The 21,048-nt window shown below is 42.3% G+C and overlaps 1 protein-coding gene across 1 annotated transcript in view; it reads right to left on the bottom strand.

Moving 5' to 3' along the window:
* Positions 1 to 21,048, bottom strand: part of MAN1A1 (mannosidase alpha class 1A member 1) — a 146,961-nt gene that overhangs the window by 82,603 nt on the left and 43,310 nt on the right. The window contains exons 2-4 of the mRNA XM_069974899.1: positions 19,017 to 19,113; positions 7,608 to 7,723; positions 279 to 359 (exon numbers count right to left, since the gene is read on the bottom strand). Of these exons, the coding sequence (XP_069831000.1) occupies positions 279 to 359; positions 7,608 to 7,723; positions 19,017 to 19,113 (294 nt within the window). The remainder of the gene's footprint in view (positions 1 to 278; positions 360 to 7,607; positions 7,724 to 19,016; positions 19,114 to 21,048) is intronic.

Below are 21,048 nucleotides of genomic sequence, written 5' to 3'. Positions count from 1 at the left end.
GACTGTAGGAGATCACACTGGACTCCTAAGCACAGAAGAGCAGGAATTTGAATAAAAATACCAGTTATACTGAATCTTTCCCACAAAACTATCTACTAATCTGCTTAGTTTCTCCTGCTCTATAACATGCTATCCACAGATAAGACTGTATGTACAATGTGACAGGTTCCCTTTAAATTTAGCTGAAGATCAACATATCACTCCTACATATGAAGTGACACCTTCTCCTAGGAAAATCTTATCTAATTGGAAAAGTGCAGTGAACAGAAAATCTTTACCTCTTCTCCAGAAAGGTAATACGCAGACAAAAGGCCACCGACAAAACGAATGTTTACTTCAAAGACTGACACTTCAGCATTCTAAAGGAAGGAGAAACACAGCGTGTTACAAAACACATGTCAGGGATAGAACACTGGATGATCATAGAAAACGGATAACACTTAGAGGCAGAAACATCCAGCATACACAGCCCATTACATTTGTATGGATACAAACCTGTTTTTCACTTGCTGAGATTACACTAAAATGTTTTCCCAGTGACAAGCACTTATTCTACTATATACAATTGAAATTTACTACTATATTCATATATTTGTTCTACTATATACAATTGATGGTAGCGGGGGACCGGATGGGATGAGTGCCAGGCTGTGGGATAGATGGAGGGTGCTGGGCAGGGGACCGGAGAGAAGAGGTGCCCAGGCTGCAGGGCTCAGAACATGCCGCTCTGTTGCTGCCTGAGAATCCGTACACAGCTCAGCCACAGTATAGATTTCCAGGGGGGCGGGGAGTAATGCAGAGGCGAACACAGGGTTGAGGGGACATTCATCTACATGTTTTTAAAAAACAAACTTCAATTTAGCTTATTAATGTATATTGCAAAAATTCTTATCATGGCCTAAGCTAACTTAAATTAAATTGCCAAAATATTTTATATTTACGTTTAAAGGTTAGCGGGTGTTTTGGAGTCAGAGTGCCTTTAAAGAGGACCTGCCACCCGGGAGGACAATGCTGCGCCCATCCGACCCCTCGGTGGAGCCCCGGATACCTCCCCTTTCCTGCAAGTCCCACACTTGGACCCGGTCCCTGGACGGAGATATCTGGTCCAAAAGGTGAGCACTGGAGCAGTCATTCTCTATGGGCATCGGACTCATCTCTGCTTAGCGCGTGCACGGCCTCAGGAGCGCACGGGGGTCCAGGAGCGGGACTTGCAGGAAAGGGTAAGTACCATATATGCATGATACATCATATTCAGTGTTAAAGCACCAGAATACAAAAAGTCTTAACATGAATAATAAAGGATAACCAACAATTTTAATTTGCTATAATCCTCTACTTCTTAAAACGAGAGACAAATTGGAAAAATAATCTAAAATACAGGGTAATTGAAATCTATTGAAGATTAACAAATGGAATACAAAGCTTTGGCACATTTTTGTAGCCTTAAAATGGGCATGTACGTCTGAAAGATAACTATGCAATTAACTATCACTTAAATCTTGCAGTGGAATAAGAAAAAGCTGAAATACAATTACCTAAGTAAAGACTAAAAGTTTGATTTTGGTATAACTGCACGGTGCAGATAATGAAAATATACTTTGAATTATAAAGACATGAAATATTAATGTGTTGTAATTAAAATATGCACATATCAATTTACACCGTATTATATTTAAATAAGAAGAAAGTTACAATGTAAAACAAGATTAAAAGATGAATGAAGAAACAGAAGACTGTCAGGCTTGGAGAATGATGCAGGGTGTCCAAAAGAAAAAAAAAAAACCACAAACAGTGATAGTATAGAAGGAAATGTAAAACTAAAAGGGTGGCCAGTTCAGTAACTAACACTTGGGACAATATAAATGAGCTGCTATTCAGGGTCCTTAGTCAAAGCAGCATAAAAGTAGGTTTTTCACAGGAAAGAATCAACCCTTCAGAAATAACCTGGTTGTAATCTCAAAACAGCTGTGTTTTCAAAGTGCTTAAAGGGGTTTTCTGGCATTTTACTTCTTTCTTCAAAAATGGCTAAATTGGAAAAAAAACAAAAACAAAACCCAAATCATCTGCGGGATACCACTTCATTACCCATTCTGATGCTGATTAGTCATCCCTTGCTGTGCCGCTTAAAGGGGTATTGCAGCAGATAAAAATAGTTTGCAAATCACTGCTGCCCCTTTTGTCCTTGACAGGAACTGTCCAAAGCAGGAGAGATTTTCTATGGGGATGTGTTACTGCTCTGCACAGTTCTTGTCATGGACAGAGGCGGCAGCAGAGAGCACTGTGTCAGAATGGAAACAGTAAACGACTTCCTGCAGCACACCTTAAAGAGTATGTACCACCAGGTACATCCTCTTTAAGTTGAACCCACTGATCGAACGGCGCCGTGGTCAGTTTTTCGAACCGCAGCCCGGTTCCCCTGTAGGGCGCCGTTCTTTCCACGGTTACCGGCCGGTGCTCAAGCACTGGAGGTAGGCCGCCCTGCCCCCAGTGGGAGGGAATTCCCTCCCCTGTATGACGCGGCTCCGTTAGAATGAATGGGGAGGCGTCATACAGGGGAGAGAATTCCCTCCCATTGGGGGCGGCTCGGCCGGCCTTCAGTGCTTGAGCACCGGCCGGTTCCAGTGCATAGAATGGCGCCGTGGATGGGAACCAGACCGCGTTTCGAAAAACGGTCCGCGGCACCAGCTTCCCCGTGACTGCGCCGTTCGATCCGTGGGTTCAGCTTAAAGATGATGTACCACCAGGTACATGCTCTTTAACCTGGCACAGGGATAGAAAGGCGCAGTCACGGGGAAGCCGTTGCCGCGGTCCGCTTTTCGAACAGCAGCCTGGTTCCCATGTAAAGGCGCCGTTCTTTCCGCAGTTACTGGCCGGTCCTGAAGCACTGGAGGTCGGCCGACTTGCCCTCAATGGGAGGGAATTCCATCCCCTCTATGACGCGGCTCCTTTTATTCTAACGGAGCCGCATCCTACAGGGGAGGGAATTCCCTCCCACTGGGAGCGGGCCGGCCTACCTCCAGTGCTTGAGCACCGGCCGGTAACCGTGGAAAGAACGGCACCCTGCAGGGGAACCGGGCCGCGGTTCAAAAAACAGAGCACGGCACCGGCTTCCCTGTGACAGCGCCGTTCTATCCCTGTGTCAGGTTAAAGAGGACGTACCTGTTGGTACATCCTCTTTAAAAGGGGTTACCTGGTTAGGTAAAATATATGCTGAATCATCCCCTCTCCTGGAGACTAAAAATTCATTCCATGACATTATCTATTCAGCCTCCTTCCATCACTTTAGAGCTACTTATTTCTGCTGAAGACAAAGAAATTTCTCTCTGATCTGTTTAGTCTGACACTGATCTCAACACCGCCCACCCCCCTTCCTCCAGACAGCTTATGTAAACAAGTCCTTATTTACAACACTGTAGCTTTTTTTCTAATGCTGAGAGGGTTAATCTGAGGTCAAGTTGCTGATGAACTCACTGCGATTAACCCTCTGGCATTACAAAGAAGCTACAAAGTCGTAAATAAGGATTTGTTTACATCAACTGTCTGGAGGGAGGGGAATGAAGGGGTTTAGAGAAGTATCAGACTGAACAGGTATGAGAGATATTTCTATGTCTTCAGCAGAAACTAGTGATGGAAGGAGACTGAATAGATGACATGTATGAAATGAATTGTAAGTCTCCAGGTGGGGGGATGATTCAGCATATATTTTACCTAACCGGATAACCCCTTGAATTGAAAATGTTTTCCCACTGCTGGAGTACCCCTTTAGCCCAATAGAGACTACAACAGTGACACCTCAGGGAAGTAAAGCACCCGTCACCCACACCACCTCAGACTGACCACTTTTAAAGAATGTGGTAAAATGCCTTTTGACCCCTCCCCCCTTAAATTGCTATAGACGGCAGGGTATCTGCTGTACAGTAGTGCCAGGAAAACACCACCACCATCCACCCAGAGATTCCTACTCCATCGGGGTTCACCACAGATAATGGGACTATACCAGTCACAGAGTACCTTGGATGTCTAATTATATATGATGGCCCAGATTCATTAAAATGTGTAAATTAGAAACAGGTGTATATCCCTATGAAAAGTTTAATCAAATTTAAAAAGAAGAGTAAAACTGTCTTTAGGAAGAAAAACTTAAATTAGCATTACAACTTTTTGATTTGGAAACACTTGATATATTGAAACAGTGTTTATTAAGCCCAAAGTGAATTCTAAGCTCTTTACTTTAAGCTACTGTGGTGCCACGAGCACAACTACAATCCCTTTGGAACTGCTTCAAAGACTTCTCGTACTTTGCTCACCTAGTCTTTAGGGGATATGGAAATGTAACCAAAACGAACAACAAGGGATCTAAATCAAGCCCTTGGCTTTGGAAAAGCACTGGAAGGAGACAGGCGTGTCACTTTTAGAAGTTGAAACTGAAATATAACTAAATGTTACTTTACACAAAAAATGTATTTTATTTGACATTGTTCAGGCCGTGCCAGAGTATATAATGTATAAATATATCAGATGTCAGAGCGTGTAATGACTTATTATGGCCAGTGGGACATTAATCCAGCTAGCAAGGACAATTGTTAGAGACTGGACTACCAAAACTCACCAAATTTATTAAAGGTTTTCAGGCATTTTACATTGATGGCCAATCCTAATGCTGCATTTACACGGAACGATAATTCGCCCGATCGTACGATTAACGATTTCAAAGTAACAATTTTTTTTATTTTTTTATAAGGTTTAGCATTTAGACGGAACGATATATCGTACGGAAAAATAGTTTTGCGATCGCTTAAGCCTATCTCGCACATTGGTTAAATCGTTGAACGATTGTTTACACGGAACTCTGAGAATTTTTTGCGAACGACGATTTTAGAACATGTTGTAAGATCAAAATGAACAATTTCTCGCTTCCCGCTTGATCGTTCGCTGCGTTTACAGGTATGATTATCGTGGAATTCGATCGTTATCATGCAAATTCGCACGATAATCGTTCGGTGTAAACGCAGCATAAGGAAAGGAAATCAGTGTCTGATCGGCAAGGTTCATTGTGTCGTGTTGGCACCAAGTTACACAAGTGTAGCTTCAATACGATGAAAGTGGTATTCTGCTCAGGTAAAACACAAGGTAAATCATCTACCCTCCTGGAGACTAACAATTTGTTCCAGATTTGTTATCTTTTCAGTCTTCATCCCCCAGTTCTGAGCTGCTACTTTCTGCTGAAGACACAGAAAACGGTGTGTGAGCTGTTCACTCCATCTCCGCTCTGAACTCCCTCTCCTTCCGAGATTGCTCATGTAAACAGCGCCACTACACAATGCATACAGGCTTTTGCTTCCATTTATTCCAGTGTGGGTCCCCAAAGAGGAGAGGAGAATTCAGCCGCCGCCAGCCCCAGGACCAGGAGGAGGTAAAACCTCTGAAGGCTTGTGTCCTGGGTGAAGAGGGGTGGGGTCCTTTTTAACCTCTTGTGCTTCCTGTTCCTATTAGGACCTATGGGAATCAATCTCCAGGTGGTGCTGTCATGAGGGACGTTTCTGAAAATACAGCTTCCATCTATTCCTTGGGGTGTGGGCTTCCCATGATCAGACACTGATTATCTACAATGTGGATGAAGGCATAGATATAAAATGCTCAGGAAACCCCTTTAAGAAGCACCACCCTGCTGTGCTTTGCCTTTGGCACAATTTACTGCCTTACACATACCCCTATATGCAATATATTGTGATGTACAGACATTCCCTTCTAAGGAAGGGAATTAAACCCAGGAAGTCCATCTTTTTTCCTATATCACACTTAACCTTTAATAAACTGACTTCAAGATTATCCCTTTGGGTGTCAGAGGATTACTTTAGCAGAGAGATGGAGGTTATTTTCCTGTATCTCTGCACTGATGTAAGTGAATCCAGTCTAAGTAACTGCATGATGCAGCTCAGCCTTTATATTACTGGGCACCTGTCTTCTATTGGAAGTGCTAGGATGATGGAATTTTTCCATATATTCTAATTAAACATTGAGGATTTCCAAAGTACACTACAGTGATGGAAAAGCTACTGCTTGCGGTCTGAAAAATACTTTTCCCCAAGTAAAATGCTGAATCATTTTCACACCAGCAGAGATTTCGCGGTTGATTTACAAAGCCGCTTGGAGGTATTAAACAATGACAAAAAACATTAGAATCATGGAAAAAAAGTCACCAATGACTGAGGACTAAATGAATCCATATTACTCTGCTTACTGAGGGCACGTGGAGTTCTGGCCTAATATAAGCTAGCCAAGAGTCAATATATAAGTCAAAGTGCAGGCAACTTATCCTGAGCAATCGATCAAATGTGTACTAATCGTTCAGCGGTCTTAGCAAACACATTGACAATCCATCAGACACAGGGAGAGATGGGGCAGACTAGGTAAACAGATTTCTACATGACATGCGCCAACTTCACAAAGATGTTGCATGTACATGATGGTACTGGCACAACAATCCTCCTCCTCCCTCCAGACAGCTGATGTAGACAACTTCCTATCTGAAACTTTGTAGCAGCTCTAATACCGGGAGGAAAAATCACGACAAGCTCAATAGCAACTTGACCTTAAATTACCCTCACAGCTAACTCGGAATTGAGGGGGAGACGGAGACAGAGAGAAAGGCTCACACAGATTTTTTGGGTCTTCAGCAGAAACCAGCAGCTCAGAACTGAGAGGAGACTGAATAGATAACAAGTATGGAAGGAATTGTTAGTCTCATCAAAGGCAGCAACATATAAAAAGTGGTTTGAGTGGAATAACCTTTAAGAGGTTTTGTGGAAATCACACAAAAACTATAACATAGGAAAGCTCATCAGTCATCACCAAGCATTCCCAAGCATGTCAGCAGCAGCTGCCACCATTCACTGTATAGTGGTGGTAACAAGCAACTGCAGCTCAAGTGAATGGGAGTTGAGCTGCCGTTCTAGTATTCTCCCATTCTACCTGCAGAGGAATGGAGAGAGGTAAGAGCTTGTTCACACTTGTGTTGCTTGGCGTCCACTTTTTCCGCCGGTGGCGCCTGCGGGGGCTGGGGGGGCCCTTTAGGGTCTGGTCCTGTGACAATGGGGTTGCAGGGCCATTCCGTGGCCCCCCTTCTCTGCTTGCGCACGCTTTGCAGGGATTGTGGTCGCTGACCGGCACAGTGATGTTTTTTGGTTAGTGTATCAGAAGACCTGCACGTGGTACATGAGGCAATATGGTTTGGCCAAATTATATACTAACTTCTGATGTTGGTTTTAAATGTAGCTGAATAAGCTTTCGTGTCAGCCATGGGTGCGATGTGCAGCCATTTCTGTCTTTTTGGCTTGTGCCGTTCAGTACGGGTACTGGACAGCTGATCGGTGAGGGCGCAAGACCAATCAGTGACTGATGAGCCATTACTTTTTAAAAGTAGTAAATTACAAATCTCTGGCACCAGTTGATTTGAAAGATTTATTATTTTGCTGATCTACCCCTTTAGGACAACCAGGTTGCTTTTCATACATTTTATTGTGCTGATCCTAAAATACTTTACTGGTTGGTGCTAAAATGACTAAAATAGACATGAAAAAAAAGAGAAAACTTGCAATTAAACTCACCACATTGAAATCCAGGTTCTTCTCCACCCATTCTTTCGCATCTTTAAACTCGTCCTTCATTCCCATGATGAACAAAGTATCAAGAGAATCTACAATTGTTGCTCCTTGGATATTACCTGCACACAGAAATAGACACATAAAAATGTAACTTAAAACAAAAACTAAAACTCCTCTCTAGAACTAGAGAGGAGCGCAACTCCAGCATGGACACAGCCTATGGCCTATTATTCAATCGCCCAATCATTGAACACCAGAACGCTGAAGTTGTGCTCACCTCTAATAAGAACTCAAGGTTGTTGTACAGTTAAACCGACGTGGCAAGAGAAAGAGATAAGCTATACGTCTGTTTTCCTAGGTCAATGAGAGATATGGTTTAATCAAGTTGGTATAATAATAGAGATGAGCGAACCTGGAGCATGCTCAAGTCCATCCGAACCCCATCGTTCGGCATTTGATTAGCGGGGGCTGCTGAAGTTGGATAAAGCCCTAAGGCTATGTGGAAAACATGGATATAGTCATTGGCTGTATCCATGTTTTCCAGACAACCTTAGAGCTTTATCCAAGTTCAGCAGCCGCCACTAATCAAATGCCGCATGATCGGGTTCGGATGGACTCGAGCATGCTCGAGGTTTGCTCATCTCTAATTATTAACAGCATTGCTCTTTATGGCCTTTGGATATCTGACCTTTTCTGCCAGAACTGAAAAAACTTATAAATAGCACAACTTCAACCTGAAATATGTATTACTTTATTGAATCCCAATAAAATCAGGAATGACTAAAGCCCCTATTACACAGGGCAACTGTGAGGAGCAATCGAGCGCGGTCAGGGCTAGTTTGCTCCTTGTTCCCCACTCGATTCCGCGATTAACATACGCGGCAGTAAAGAGCAGGTGAGAGGGGGGGGCAGGGGTGCTCGTGTGATCACTAGATCTTTTGGGCAGCCCATAGCATATAGCAGCAGTCTGCTGTTGCCACTCCTATTCCATGGAGCAACGGCAGCAGATTGCTGCTATATGAGTCGTTTGTCTTTCAACATGTTGAAAAATAAACTACAATGATCAGCCGACTGACGGCTGATCGTTGTGTTCCATTACACAGGACGATTATCGGCCAATAATCATTCTGTGTAATAGGACCTCAATACACAGGCTGTATGCACACACACTATAACAACTGTACGGAGGACAACAGCTAAGGTTGCTGCCAATACATTGCACAGAAATCAGGAAATACTACTACAGTGGCAGTTAAAAAACGAAACCACAAAATCTTAGTGTTTTATTGTGAAAATGTTGTTACAATTAGTACTTTGTAATGTCACCCTTAGGCCTCATTCACATGTCTGTAACACATCTTGTGGTTTTGGACCCGCAATTGTAGACTGCCCTACAGATCCCTACACTTCAATGGCCCTGCTCACACGACGGTACATGTTATGGGGCTGTGATGCATGACGCAAAAGAATCCTAGTAAGGACTCGCAATTATGTCACAGATGACTGTCTATGCAGAGGTAAAAAAAAAAATAGCCAAGAGGAAAATCAGAATGTAACTGTAATCGTACCTGGCGTACAATGTATGCAAGCTCCTCGACAACAAGTGTTTCTCATCTGCTTTTCTAGGAGGTCCATGCATCTCATGCTGCTGAGCCCTTATGTATGTTTCCTAATGGAGGCTCCAGTGTGTAGACGCCTCCGCACCCATGGTCACATGATCAGCGACAGAGCATGGCACCAAGAAACGTGACCCGGCCTGGAGGCAGGTCAGCGCACATCACACGGCGTTGCCAAGGTGCTGGCACCTGCAAAACTTCAGTTCCTGACATCTCCTGGGCAGACTACCATGTGTATAACAGTGTAGATATCACAAGGTACAATGTGCCAACAAAAATGTATATAAAGCAATACAAGTGACAAGGATGACTGTAAGTATAACACTATACATAAATCTGCACAAGTGCATAAAGTGCAAAACATTTTCCACTAATGATGAGACAGCAAAAAAGACACACAGATATTATAAAATTACAGTATATGACACATGATCCAGCATGCGGTCATAGATAATTCTCCAGGGGTAAAATGGCCTGTTTGTCATGATGTGAACTCCCCCCACCCACCCATCAGTCAGGGCAAAGCAGCATCTCTATCTAAAATGCAATCAATCCTTTTCTAGCAGAAACCTAATTCTTATACACAAGTAATAATTAAGACATTTCTATATAGATTCTATGCAATATTTATGTATATCTATATAATAATGTGCCTTCCTGAACTGTTATATGTACATAGAAGCATTTAACACATTCAGACTCCATATTGATTGCCAATGTAAGTGCCCTTGGCTGTGGACTAATGGAATTAAATAGAGAGCATATTCCTATGACTTCCTCTAATAATCAATTACAGTAACAAGTGTCCGGATGTACAGATTAGAATTATCCAACATTTTTCTTCAATATTTAAGTGTGCACTTAACCTTGAAAACCTAGAATTCCCACAGGCGTTAACCATGCCCTGATCCTTCCCCGGAGATATATACAATAAGACCAGAGGACCATGCATTAGGTGAAATGTTTCAATTCCTGAACTATGCAGTACTTATATAGTACTTGTAGGAAGTTGGCTTTAAATTTAAAGCGTCACCGATAGAACTTTAAAAATCTAAATCAAAAAGTAGATGTGACATACTGCAATTTAATTTTTTTTCTTTTTTTTTGTTCTCATGGAAAACACAGCACATCCTGTTTTTAAACTCTTTGGGGGAAAAAAAAAGTGTAAAGGAAGTCCCATGTTTGCCTCCTCTGTGCAGATGACCTGGGGGTCTTGATTGACGGACACATTGAGCTGTGACACTCTGTACTGGCTCAAGACTAAGCTGCCTTCAGGAGTTGGGACCTAGATTTCAGGCCAGTATAGCTTTAAAGCATGATGAAAGAAAAAAAAAAAAAATTATATATATTTATTTATTTTGAAAGTTATAACGACAGGTACACTTTAAGTGGCCATGTTAAAATTGCCCACTAGGTAAGATTTTCAGATACATGTGAACCCTAAATGCCAAAGATTTATTGGATCCTGAACTTCTAGTAGTCATTTGTACATTCTTCGTAAGAAAATAGAACTAGACATAAGCGAATCCCAAGCATGCCTGTGTCCAAACATGAGCGTGCGGCATTGTATTACCCGTGGCAGCAGAGGGTAAATATTTCTGCTATCATTTATTTACCACTATTACCCTCCTGATATGCTGCTCTCCCCCCCCCCCCCCCCCCACATTGTTGACATCTTGTTGTCTAAGTTACAGACGATAGCTATAGCATACATTTTCACTTATAGTAAGCAGCCGAGGCGAGACCCCACTACGGCTACTGACTGGCTGAGCGGACCTGACGCTTCACGACCCGGATCCCCGCTAAGACCAGGAAGCGACCAGGGGACGGGAATCATAGCGGAGGACAGAGGGCCCAGAGCTGGAGCCGGGGACGTAAGTGCATGTTGCCATGTTTAGCCACTTCCTCCCTGGCTTTTTTTTTTTCTTCAAAAAAGTCAGAGCCCTGACTTCCTTTAAGATAACTAATGGACAGCTCCTCTCTGCTTTTCTGACATACAACACTATCCCAGAGCTCGCTCTCACACTCTCCTCTTACACACACCTCAAACCGTTCACACACCGAGGAACGCAAATGCTGCCGCCTTTTATTAAATATATAGCTCAGAGAATTACTAATCCATCCGCATGAGCAGGGATAGATAACGTCAGTCTCTAGATGTCTGCACTGACATATTGGATACATTTTATTTAAATAAGACTGGACAAGTCTTTACAGACAAATGAAGTTTATCGCCCATGTTTAAAGAGAAAACCACTGTATTAAAAAGGCAAAAAGGTGCCCAGCTGTAATTCATTCCTTGTCATCTACTTTGTAGTTCTATTTCATGTAACGGCCAAATAAACAGTCCTGAGGGGGGGATGAGTCTACAGAAGAAAAAAAAAAAAAAGGAAAAAAATTGAAAATATATCTGTTGATGAAATCCGAAGAAACCCATAAAGCTTTCATAAGCAGCACTTTCTATTTGCCATTACACAAGTCCTAAAAGCAGTGTGCTCCTATGAGAGCCATTCCTGACAGGTTGGTGCTGAAAGAACACATCTACCCCTGCATTTTATATAAAATTAATACTTCGTGTATACAAACAATTCTTTATCCTCTGCACTTACAGTCCTTAGCCGATACCGGCTCTGAAGGGGAGGGGGGGGAATAGTTCTGTGGGGGAAGACTGCAATGCTGAATCGACAAAAGTTTTATTAAAGTATTGTATTGCCCCCCAAAAGTTAGACAAATCAACAATACACTCATTACGGGAAATGCTTATAAAGTGCTTTTGTCCCTGCAATTACTACTGCATCAATGCTTCACTTCCTGGATTAAATGATGATGTCACGACCCGACTCCCAGAGCTGTGCGGGTTGTGGCTGCTGGAGAGGATGATGGCAGAGGGACACTGAGGGACACAGGGCACTGGAGGGACACTGAGCATCCCTCTGCCATCTTCCTCCCCAGCAGCCACAGCCAGCACAGCTCTGGGAGTCGGGTCGTGACATCACCATTTTATCCAAGAAGTGAAGCATTGATGCAGTAGTAAGTGCAAGGAAAAAAAGCACTTTGTAAGTATTTCCCGTAATAAGTGTATATTGGGGATTTGTGTAAGTTTTGGGGGCCAATACAATACTTGGGCAGTTTGCCTGCAGCACATCCTGAAGCAGCTAAACGTCCTCACTTCCTGGTCCACTCCTCTGTCCTCCCCCTCCCTTCTGAGACAGAGGTCACATGATCTGTTGTCACATGATCTGACCTTCTGTTGCCAGGCAAACACCTTATCTGTAACCCCGCCCACCACTGACATTACACAGTGATCACCTGGCCACCTGGGTGGGGAAAAAGCCTCTACTGATTAGTATAAGGGAAGAGACACTTGTTTCATCTTTCTCTCTCTAATCTATGTAGATGAATAAATTGATACTGTGTTTACTGTGCAAAGCAGATGCAGATCAAGCAAACGATACAAGACAGAAGCCAGTCCAGTCCAACCAGTTGATTTTGAGGTGCAATGCATGCTGGGAGGAGTAGTTTCCCGGCCAGGTGCCATGATGTAAAACTGGGATCATTTGTAAAAGTTTAAATCTGGGGCTAGAAGCAGCATAGACAAGTGTGAAAGGTGTTCAACAATTATTTTTTTTTTTTTTTGGGGGGGGGGGGGGGGGGGAATCAGTGAGTGCAACTGTATGCTTATTGTGCATTCCATTTTTTATGGGGTCGCCGGAGTACCGCTTTAATAAAGGGTGACATGTCTTCAACATAGACATATTGTGGTATGCATTTGTATACTTTTTACATCTGTGCTAATCTGAGATGTAAGTTCTGCACAGGTGCAGGGGTTGTCCAAGTTTAGGGTTTACTTTTTATTTACCCAGAACCTGCACTACATCTATTCACAGGCTGTATAAAGGTAATGTAGCACTGATAATAGAGTTGGAATACCAGACAAATTCACTCTGATGACCCATGCCCATGATAAGCCATCAGCTGTTTGGCAGATCGCTCCATACATGGTGTAATAGCTGTTCTGGGTTACTGCAAGTCCCCCTCCGCAAGGCACCCAGAGTGGCCACTACACAATGAACAGAAAGTTATATTGCCGTCAATTAAAATGTTATATGAAGTGAAGGTTTGTGTTCTAACTTTGGGTCATAAAAATGGTATCATGGTGTCTTGCTGCATAAAATAAGGGAGACTAAGCAGTTTCTGGAGGCATCACTTAAATCAGATTTTAGGCAGATACTAAAAGAGGTTATTTTATTCTAATCTGTTTCTATTTTCTGATACATTTTTTAATTTTACTTTTTGTACATTGTTATGGGGGCTACCATCTTTCCTGAGTTGTTTTTAACAGCATTTAGTGAACTGCTTTACAGCTAGACGCATGGATGTAGACGACAATAGACAGAGTCTGTCCCCTCAGTCCTGAGGTCACTGCACAGGAAACTTGCCATTATCTTATAGAGGTGCTATCTACTGGTGTCACCTGACGCTGTAATTCTGTACAGATCACTTTACAGCAGCTTCCTCTCATTACTACTGACACAACAGGAAGGCTCTGCTTAGTTTTATAATATAGAGATAGTAAAATTAAAAAAAAAAAAAAAAAAAAAGTATAACATTATAAAACAGTAAGTCATTTTCTGATGACATTCTCTTTAAAAAGGTCCCCAGAATGTGCTAATAACCTCTCTTTGCAGTGGATCAGCAAAGATACATATTGTTTATGTCAATACACTAATGATAACAATGGCTGTCCTATAGCCAGGATAACAAGACTACCAGTTATAAAGGGAGGAAATGCATGCCAATCTGACCCAGGTTTCCTTGTAGAGAGCACAAAGTTTTCTTGTTTCATTAGTTCTTTATGTCTCTTAATGCATTCCATCACATTTCTGACAGAATGCTCCAAGCATTTGTTCCACATTATTACTCCGCACTGATTTTCTTGACGGCAGTAATAACATTAGTTTATTGGAAGGCATCCATTGCAGGCAGTGTTCCTACAGCTACAAGATACAAGCTTAACACACTGGTGTGAGGACTAGATCCAGAGCAAACACCACTGTGAGCAGTCAAGAATTAGAACAGACTGGCAAATTGTTAAAGGGCTTATTCGCCGCTCGCACATTTTAAGCATGTTGCTGTTAAGCCAGAGCAATCAGAGCGCTGGCTTTTCTCTCAGAACAAAGGGGTCAGGTCCCTTAACACATCAGGAAAATGTAACCCAGAAATATATCCTGAGCCAAAAGGTTCTATTGAGCATTGATACCCTTGTTCAAGACTTTTTCCTGAAGGGTGTCCGAGGCAGAAGAGAGGCACAGAAATGATAGGACATGTTGTCCTATTATTTGTCCGGAATTCCGGCACGGATGCCCCATCAAACCCTATGGGGTCATCCAGAATTCCAGTTAACTCCAAATGCGCATCTGGAAACTCAGGAATTCCTGATGCGCTGCTATCCAGCCTGGACCAGCAACAGCACGTGCTGCCTGGTGCTGGCCCTCTTACTGAATGCGTTCCTAATCAGGAGTGCATACAGTTAAACGTGGCGTTGTGTTTAACAGGGCCAGGAGCAATTGACTCAAGTATTTGTCAGCCACTCACTCTTTTGGCTGGAGGTAGTATTATGGACCCGTCCAGAAGGGGCCGCTTTGTACCCCTAGCATTGAGGCACACGAGTCAATTATGCGCTTGCAAAGCCGGAAGACAGAGGGAAAGGTCAGCCTGGAGCTCCGTTGCAGCCTTTGATTACCTTATTTTTGGGTTGTGGAACGAATAGTTTATGTTTCGATCACACGAGTTATTTGGAAAACAAGCAATGTTTTGTATGCTAAGCCACATCTCTAGGGTGCAGCCTGACTACGCGCCCCATGCCATAGGATCTGGTCACTTTTGGTGAATAAATGGCACCAAAGTAATTATTTAGTAAGATTAGAGAGTGCAGACAATACTGACGATGATTAATGGAAGCCAGCTACAGAACAGGGACACATTTACTCCATCATTACCATACATGTGTAGCACGCACCATCCTGTACAATTAGCAAGAAATGTCTGAAGAGCAGAAGAAAACACTTGACAATCTCAGCATTTGTGGGACAGTAAAAAAAAAAAAAAGTCCTTGACAAGGTCACAGAAAATTTCACCAAGATAAGTATAAAATATGCAACACCCTTCTCTGTACGGACAGCGAACAAGAACTCTGAAAAAGCACTGTGGAGATCCTGCACATACACACAAGTGCAATAATACTGTTTTTGTTCATTCCACTTTCTTACCCATTCAGTTAACTGCATCCCTCCCCCCACTAGAGTTTTGCAAGAATTAAATACTGTGTTAGACAGACAGTTATTCCTAATATTTAAAGATTCTATTACGTCAGGGATTGTTCCACAGGACTGGCGCATAGCTAATGTGGTACCAATATTCAAGAAGGGGTCAAAGAGTGATCCTGGAAACTACGGGCCCGTAAGTCTAACATCTAGAGTAGGTAAAGTATTTGAGGGGTTTGTAAGAGATGCTATACTGGAGTATCTTAATGAAAATAATCTTATGACGCAGCACCAGCATGGATTTATGAGGGATCGGTCCTATCAGACTAATCTGATCGGCTTCTATGAAGAGGTAAGTTATAGACTGGACCTTGGGGAGGCTGTGGATGTTGTATATCTGGACTTTTCAAAGGCATTTGATACTGTGCCGCATGAAAGGTTGGTCTACAAAATGAGGATGCTGGGACTCGGGGAAAACGTATGCAAATGGGTAAGTAACTGGTTGTGTGATAGAAAACAGAGGGTGGTCATTGATGGAACATATTCAGATTGGGTTTTAGTTACTAGTGGGGTACCACATAGGTCAGTGTTTGGTCCACTTTTTAATATTTTTTATTAATGATCTTGTTGAGGGGCTACAGAGCAGAATCTCCATTTTTGCAGATGATACTAAACTGGGTAAAGTAATCAGTACAGAGAAGGATAATATCATATTACAGAGGGATTTGGAGAAGCTAGAGGCTTGGGCGGAGAAATGGCAAATGAAGTTTAATGTGGATAAATGTAAGGTTATGCACTTGGGCCATAGAAATAATAAATACAGTTCTGTGCTAAATAATAAAACACTGGGTAAAACTACTTCCGAAAAGGACCTGGGGGTATTGGTGGACAGTAAACTCAACTTTAGTGATCAGTGCCAGGCAGCAGCTGCCAAGGCTAATAAAATAATGGGATGCATAAAAAGAGGTATAGATGTTAAAGATGAGAACATAGTTTTGCCTCTTTATAAATCACTAGTCAGACCACACATGGAATACTGTGTACAGTTTTGGGCACCGGTATATAAGAAGGACACAGCTGAACTGGAGCGGGTGCAGAGGAGGGCAACAAAGGTCATTAAGGGAATGGGTGGGTTACAGTACCAGGACAGGTTATCAAGCTTGGGGGTTATTTACGCTAGAAAAAAGACGTCTTAGGGGCGATCTGATCACAATGTACAAATATATGAATGGACAGTACAGAGATCTTTGTAGTGTTTTTTTTTTACTCCTAGGTCTGTAACCATGACAAGGGGGCATCCTCTACGTCTAGAGGAAAGAAGATTTTATCATCAGTATCGACGCGGGTTCTTTACTGTACGAGTGGTAAGACTGTGGAACTCTCTGCCACATGATGTGGTCATGGCCGATTCATTAAATAAGTTCAAGGGAGGCCTGGATGCTTTTCTTGAACAATATAATATTACAAGTTATGGGCATTAGATTTCCGGTGATACATTGGTCCGGGGGTTGTTCTGGTTGCCATTGGGGTCGGGGGGAGTTTTCTCCCTGTGGTGGGGTGGTTGTCGTCTGCCTCGTGGGGGGTTTTGCCTTCCCTGGATCAACACAGTAGGGTTTCCCTAGGTTGAGCCTGATGGACTCTTGTCTTCTTTCGACCTTGTTTCCTATGTTACTATGTTACCCATCTTCTCCGTCTCTCTTATCTAGAGATACACATGCACTTTGACCAGCAGGACTGGTGCAAAAGGGACAGTGATCTAGGATGCTTAATGCTATAGCAAGTCCCAATCATGCGACCACGAACCACTTCATCACTCATACAAGTGATTGCGTTCATGTTACTTACAAGTGTCTCTGATCACTTATATGAGTGAATCGCCATGTAAACCTAGTCTAAGGGTACAAACACACAGGCCGAATCCGCAGCGGATTTCTCCCTGTTAGTTTCTATGGGTAACTGACAGCCCCTTTAACCCAGCTGTGTATCACATACATATGTGTCAAGGAGTAAAAATGTGCGGTTTCTTAAATAAAATAACTTGTATCCATGAATCGCCTGTCCCAGTAGTAAATGGACCTGTCTACAATACACTGCCATGGCCTCTTTAAAAACAGCCTAACTGGTGACGGTGCTGGAACGCTCTGCATTTGATTTACAGTGGCTGAAGCTGGATGCAGCCCTAAGGCTTCATGGAAAACATGGACACCGCAAAAGGGCCATAAGTTGTACCCATGTTTTCCAGGGCTCCCTAGGCCAGATCCAACTTCCTCAGCCACCGGTAATAAAACACTGAGCGCTCGGGTTCAGAAAAACCTATGAAGAGCCCTTGAATCTATTGTGAATCCAGAGCAAGCAATAAAGGAATCAATAATGCAAACGTGATACATTAACGATTTCTTTTAGTCTGATAGGATATGCACCTGCAAGTTGAAAAGTTTAAAATGATTTTCTTGCAGATTGTAAAAAGCCTTTGAAATGTGTCAAACTGGTAAGCCAACATGTACTCCTCCTTTAAGGAAAACAAGAAGTTGTGTTCCAAGTAAGGAACCTCCGGGCAAAGGAACAGCAAACATGAAGAGACATCTGCAAACAGTGATCACTTCCCGTTATGTCAATGAAATGTGCAAGTCAGTGAGTGCCTAAGTAACATGGCTTTCCACAACACTGATGGATGAAAGTTCTATATTAGAAGCAGAAAAGGCCTGGCTACACATCTGCAGAGACTAGGAAATCTTAAAGAGGCTTACACGGCATGTATATACATAGTATATCCCATTATACAGAATACACAGCTGACTTTAAAGAGAAAGAAGACACTGCTGATATGTTCCCATACATCAAAGGATTTGGGGGATGAAGGTAACGTTCTTAAGGATTATACAGATTTGTAATTCACTTCTATTTCAAAATCTCAAATCGTCCAATTCTTATCAGCTGCTGTATGTCCTGCAGGAAGTGGTGTACTCTTTCCAGTTTGAAAAAATGCTCTCTGCTGCCACCTCTGCCCATGACAGGAACTGTTTAGAGCAGTAGAAAATCCCCATAGGAAACCTCTCCTGCTCTGCACAGTTCCTGTCACAGACAGAGGTGGCAGCAGAGAGCACTGTCAGACTGGAAAGAATACACCACTTCATGCAGCACATACAGCAGCTGATAAGTACTGGAAGACTGGAGATTTTTTTTCAATGGAAGAAAATTACTAATTTATATAACTTTCTGACACCAGCTAAATTAAAATAAAAAAATATTTTTCCTGGAGATCCCTGTTAAGCTGTTTTATGTAAACTTCTAGCCGCACACAGGCTGGATGAGTCTAAGATTCTATGTTCTACCAATTAGTCTGGGTCCCAGATGCAATAACTGCACTTATCAAAGATTAATGGCATACCCTTATACATAAGTAAGTCCTTTGAACATGACTTGTGTGTTATACTTGTGTGTACCTTAACCTGTGTAAACTCGGAAATGCCATTACAGTAACCAGTGCTCCCATTCAGCAACTGCTGCTGCGATAAGAATAAGAATCTACTTACCAAATAAATTACTTGAATGCCCTTGTTTTTGCAGAGGTTTGACTTCATTTAATCCCCATGCATATCGCTTATAATTATCCCAGGCAAATTTCATCATCTGTAGAGGGACAAAGAGAAATCAGGTTAAAAAAATATACACTTTTTATTTTAGGATATTATTGTACAAGACTCAGCCTAGATTCATCAGTAATGTGCTGCCATGAATTTGTAAGAAATAATGAAACTTTCAACACAGATGATAAAGGCTTACACTTAGGGCCCTATTCCACCGGACGATTATCGTTAGCATAATTGTTAACGATTAACGATCTCAAACGACCGCTATTGCGAAAGACCTTAAAACGTTCACTCATTTCCATGGAACGATAATCGTTACTTATGATCGTAATTGCGATCGTTTCTTCTTCCGTATTTATTCGCTATTGCGTTCGTATCTATTGCGAACGACCGAACGATGTCTTATTCAATGCGAACGATTTGCAAACGAGCAACGATAAAAATAGGTCCAGGTCTTATAAAGCGATCAACGATTTCTCGTTCGGTCGTTAATCGTTAACTGCATTTCAACCGAACGATTATCGTTTAGATTCGAACGATTTAACGATAATCTGAACGATAATCGTCCGGTGGAATAGGGCCCATAGTCTATAAGGCCAGAACAAATCATGGATTTATAGAGGTTTTTCCCAACAAAATAGACTAATGAGCTATCCAGAGCATAGATCAGTCAGTCACTGATTGGCAGGGTACCAACACCTAGCACCCCCACACTACAGAAAGTAGCAGGCGCTGTTCACTACGTAGATTTGTAATTTACTTCTATTTAAAAATCTCAAGTCTTCCAGTACTTATCAGCTGCTGTATGTCCTGTAGGAAGTGGTATATTCTTTCCAGTCTGACACAGTGCTCTCTGTTGCCACCTCTGACCGTGATAGGAACTGTCCAGAGCAGTAGCAAATACCCTAGAAAACCCCACCTGCTCTGGACACAGACAAAGGTGGCAGTAGAGCGCACTGTGTCAGAATGGAAAGAATACATCACTTCCTGCAGGACATACAGCAGCTGATACGTATTGGAAGACTTAAGATTTTTAAATAGAAGTAAATCACAAATCTATATAACAACGTTCTGAAACCAGTTAATTTGAGGGAAAAAAATGCTGGCATTCTCCTTTAATTTTCCTCTCCTGAATAGGGTTTCACAGAAGAAAAATAAATGTCAGGAATAGTACAGCCTCAAAGTAGTCTACAGGCTACACATTTTTGCCTCCTCAAAATAGTGACAAAAATGTAATTCTAGCAACATATACTTGAGAAAGGCTCAGGAGTGTTAGAGCCGAAACGTCGGTATTTTTATATGCAATGGCTTAAAATAAAGTAAAAATATTTTTTCACCGGATGGATGCTGTCTCTACACCACTTTATTCTAGCAACTTAATATACCAAGTAGTAGCCCACTTGTAGTAGTAGTAGCAGCACTTGGGAAAAGCCATTGAAATCTTCACTAAGACATGGTAGCTCTACCTATAGGACTCCGATGAACAAAGTGCACCATTTTTGACAACTTGTAAATGTACAGTATGCGTCGGACAACATTGCAGATCTCCTCTATGTGTTATCTCACATATGGGCTCAGTTATCCGTCTTACCAGCATACCTGAGCGGCTGGGAACACACACAAGATTTGTTGTATAATTACTCAATGCTTTTGGTGGCAGAGATCCAAGAGGGTAATGTACAGATTGAACTGCGCTCACACAATAATATATTCCCATTATAGGAAAAGGTTGAATGCTGTGATCCGAATTTGTATAAACCTTATTTACAATTTTATCGACCATTATTTCCAATAACTTGTGCCTTAAGTCTTAACAGGTCTCTTGAAACTTCAGCCCAGTTTAACCCTCCCAGCACTACAAAGAAGCTACATGTTGTAGATACAGCCTGCAAGTGACTTGTTTACATCAGCTGTCTCAGAAGGGAGGGAGAGGAGGCGGAGAGAAAAGCTCACACACTGTTTTCTGTGTCTTCAG

Source organism: Dendropsophus ebraccatus, chromosome 6 (assembly GCF_027789765.1).
Source record: "Dendropsophus ebraccatus isolate aDenEbr1 chromosome 6, aDenEbr1.pat, whole genome shotgun sequence".
NCBI lineage: Eukaryota > Metazoa > Chordata > Amphibia > Anura > Hylidae > Dendropsophus > Dendropsophus ebraccatus.
The sequence above is the reverse complement of the archived record's forward strand: the minus strand, read 5'-3'. Positions and strand labels throughout refer to the sequence as shown.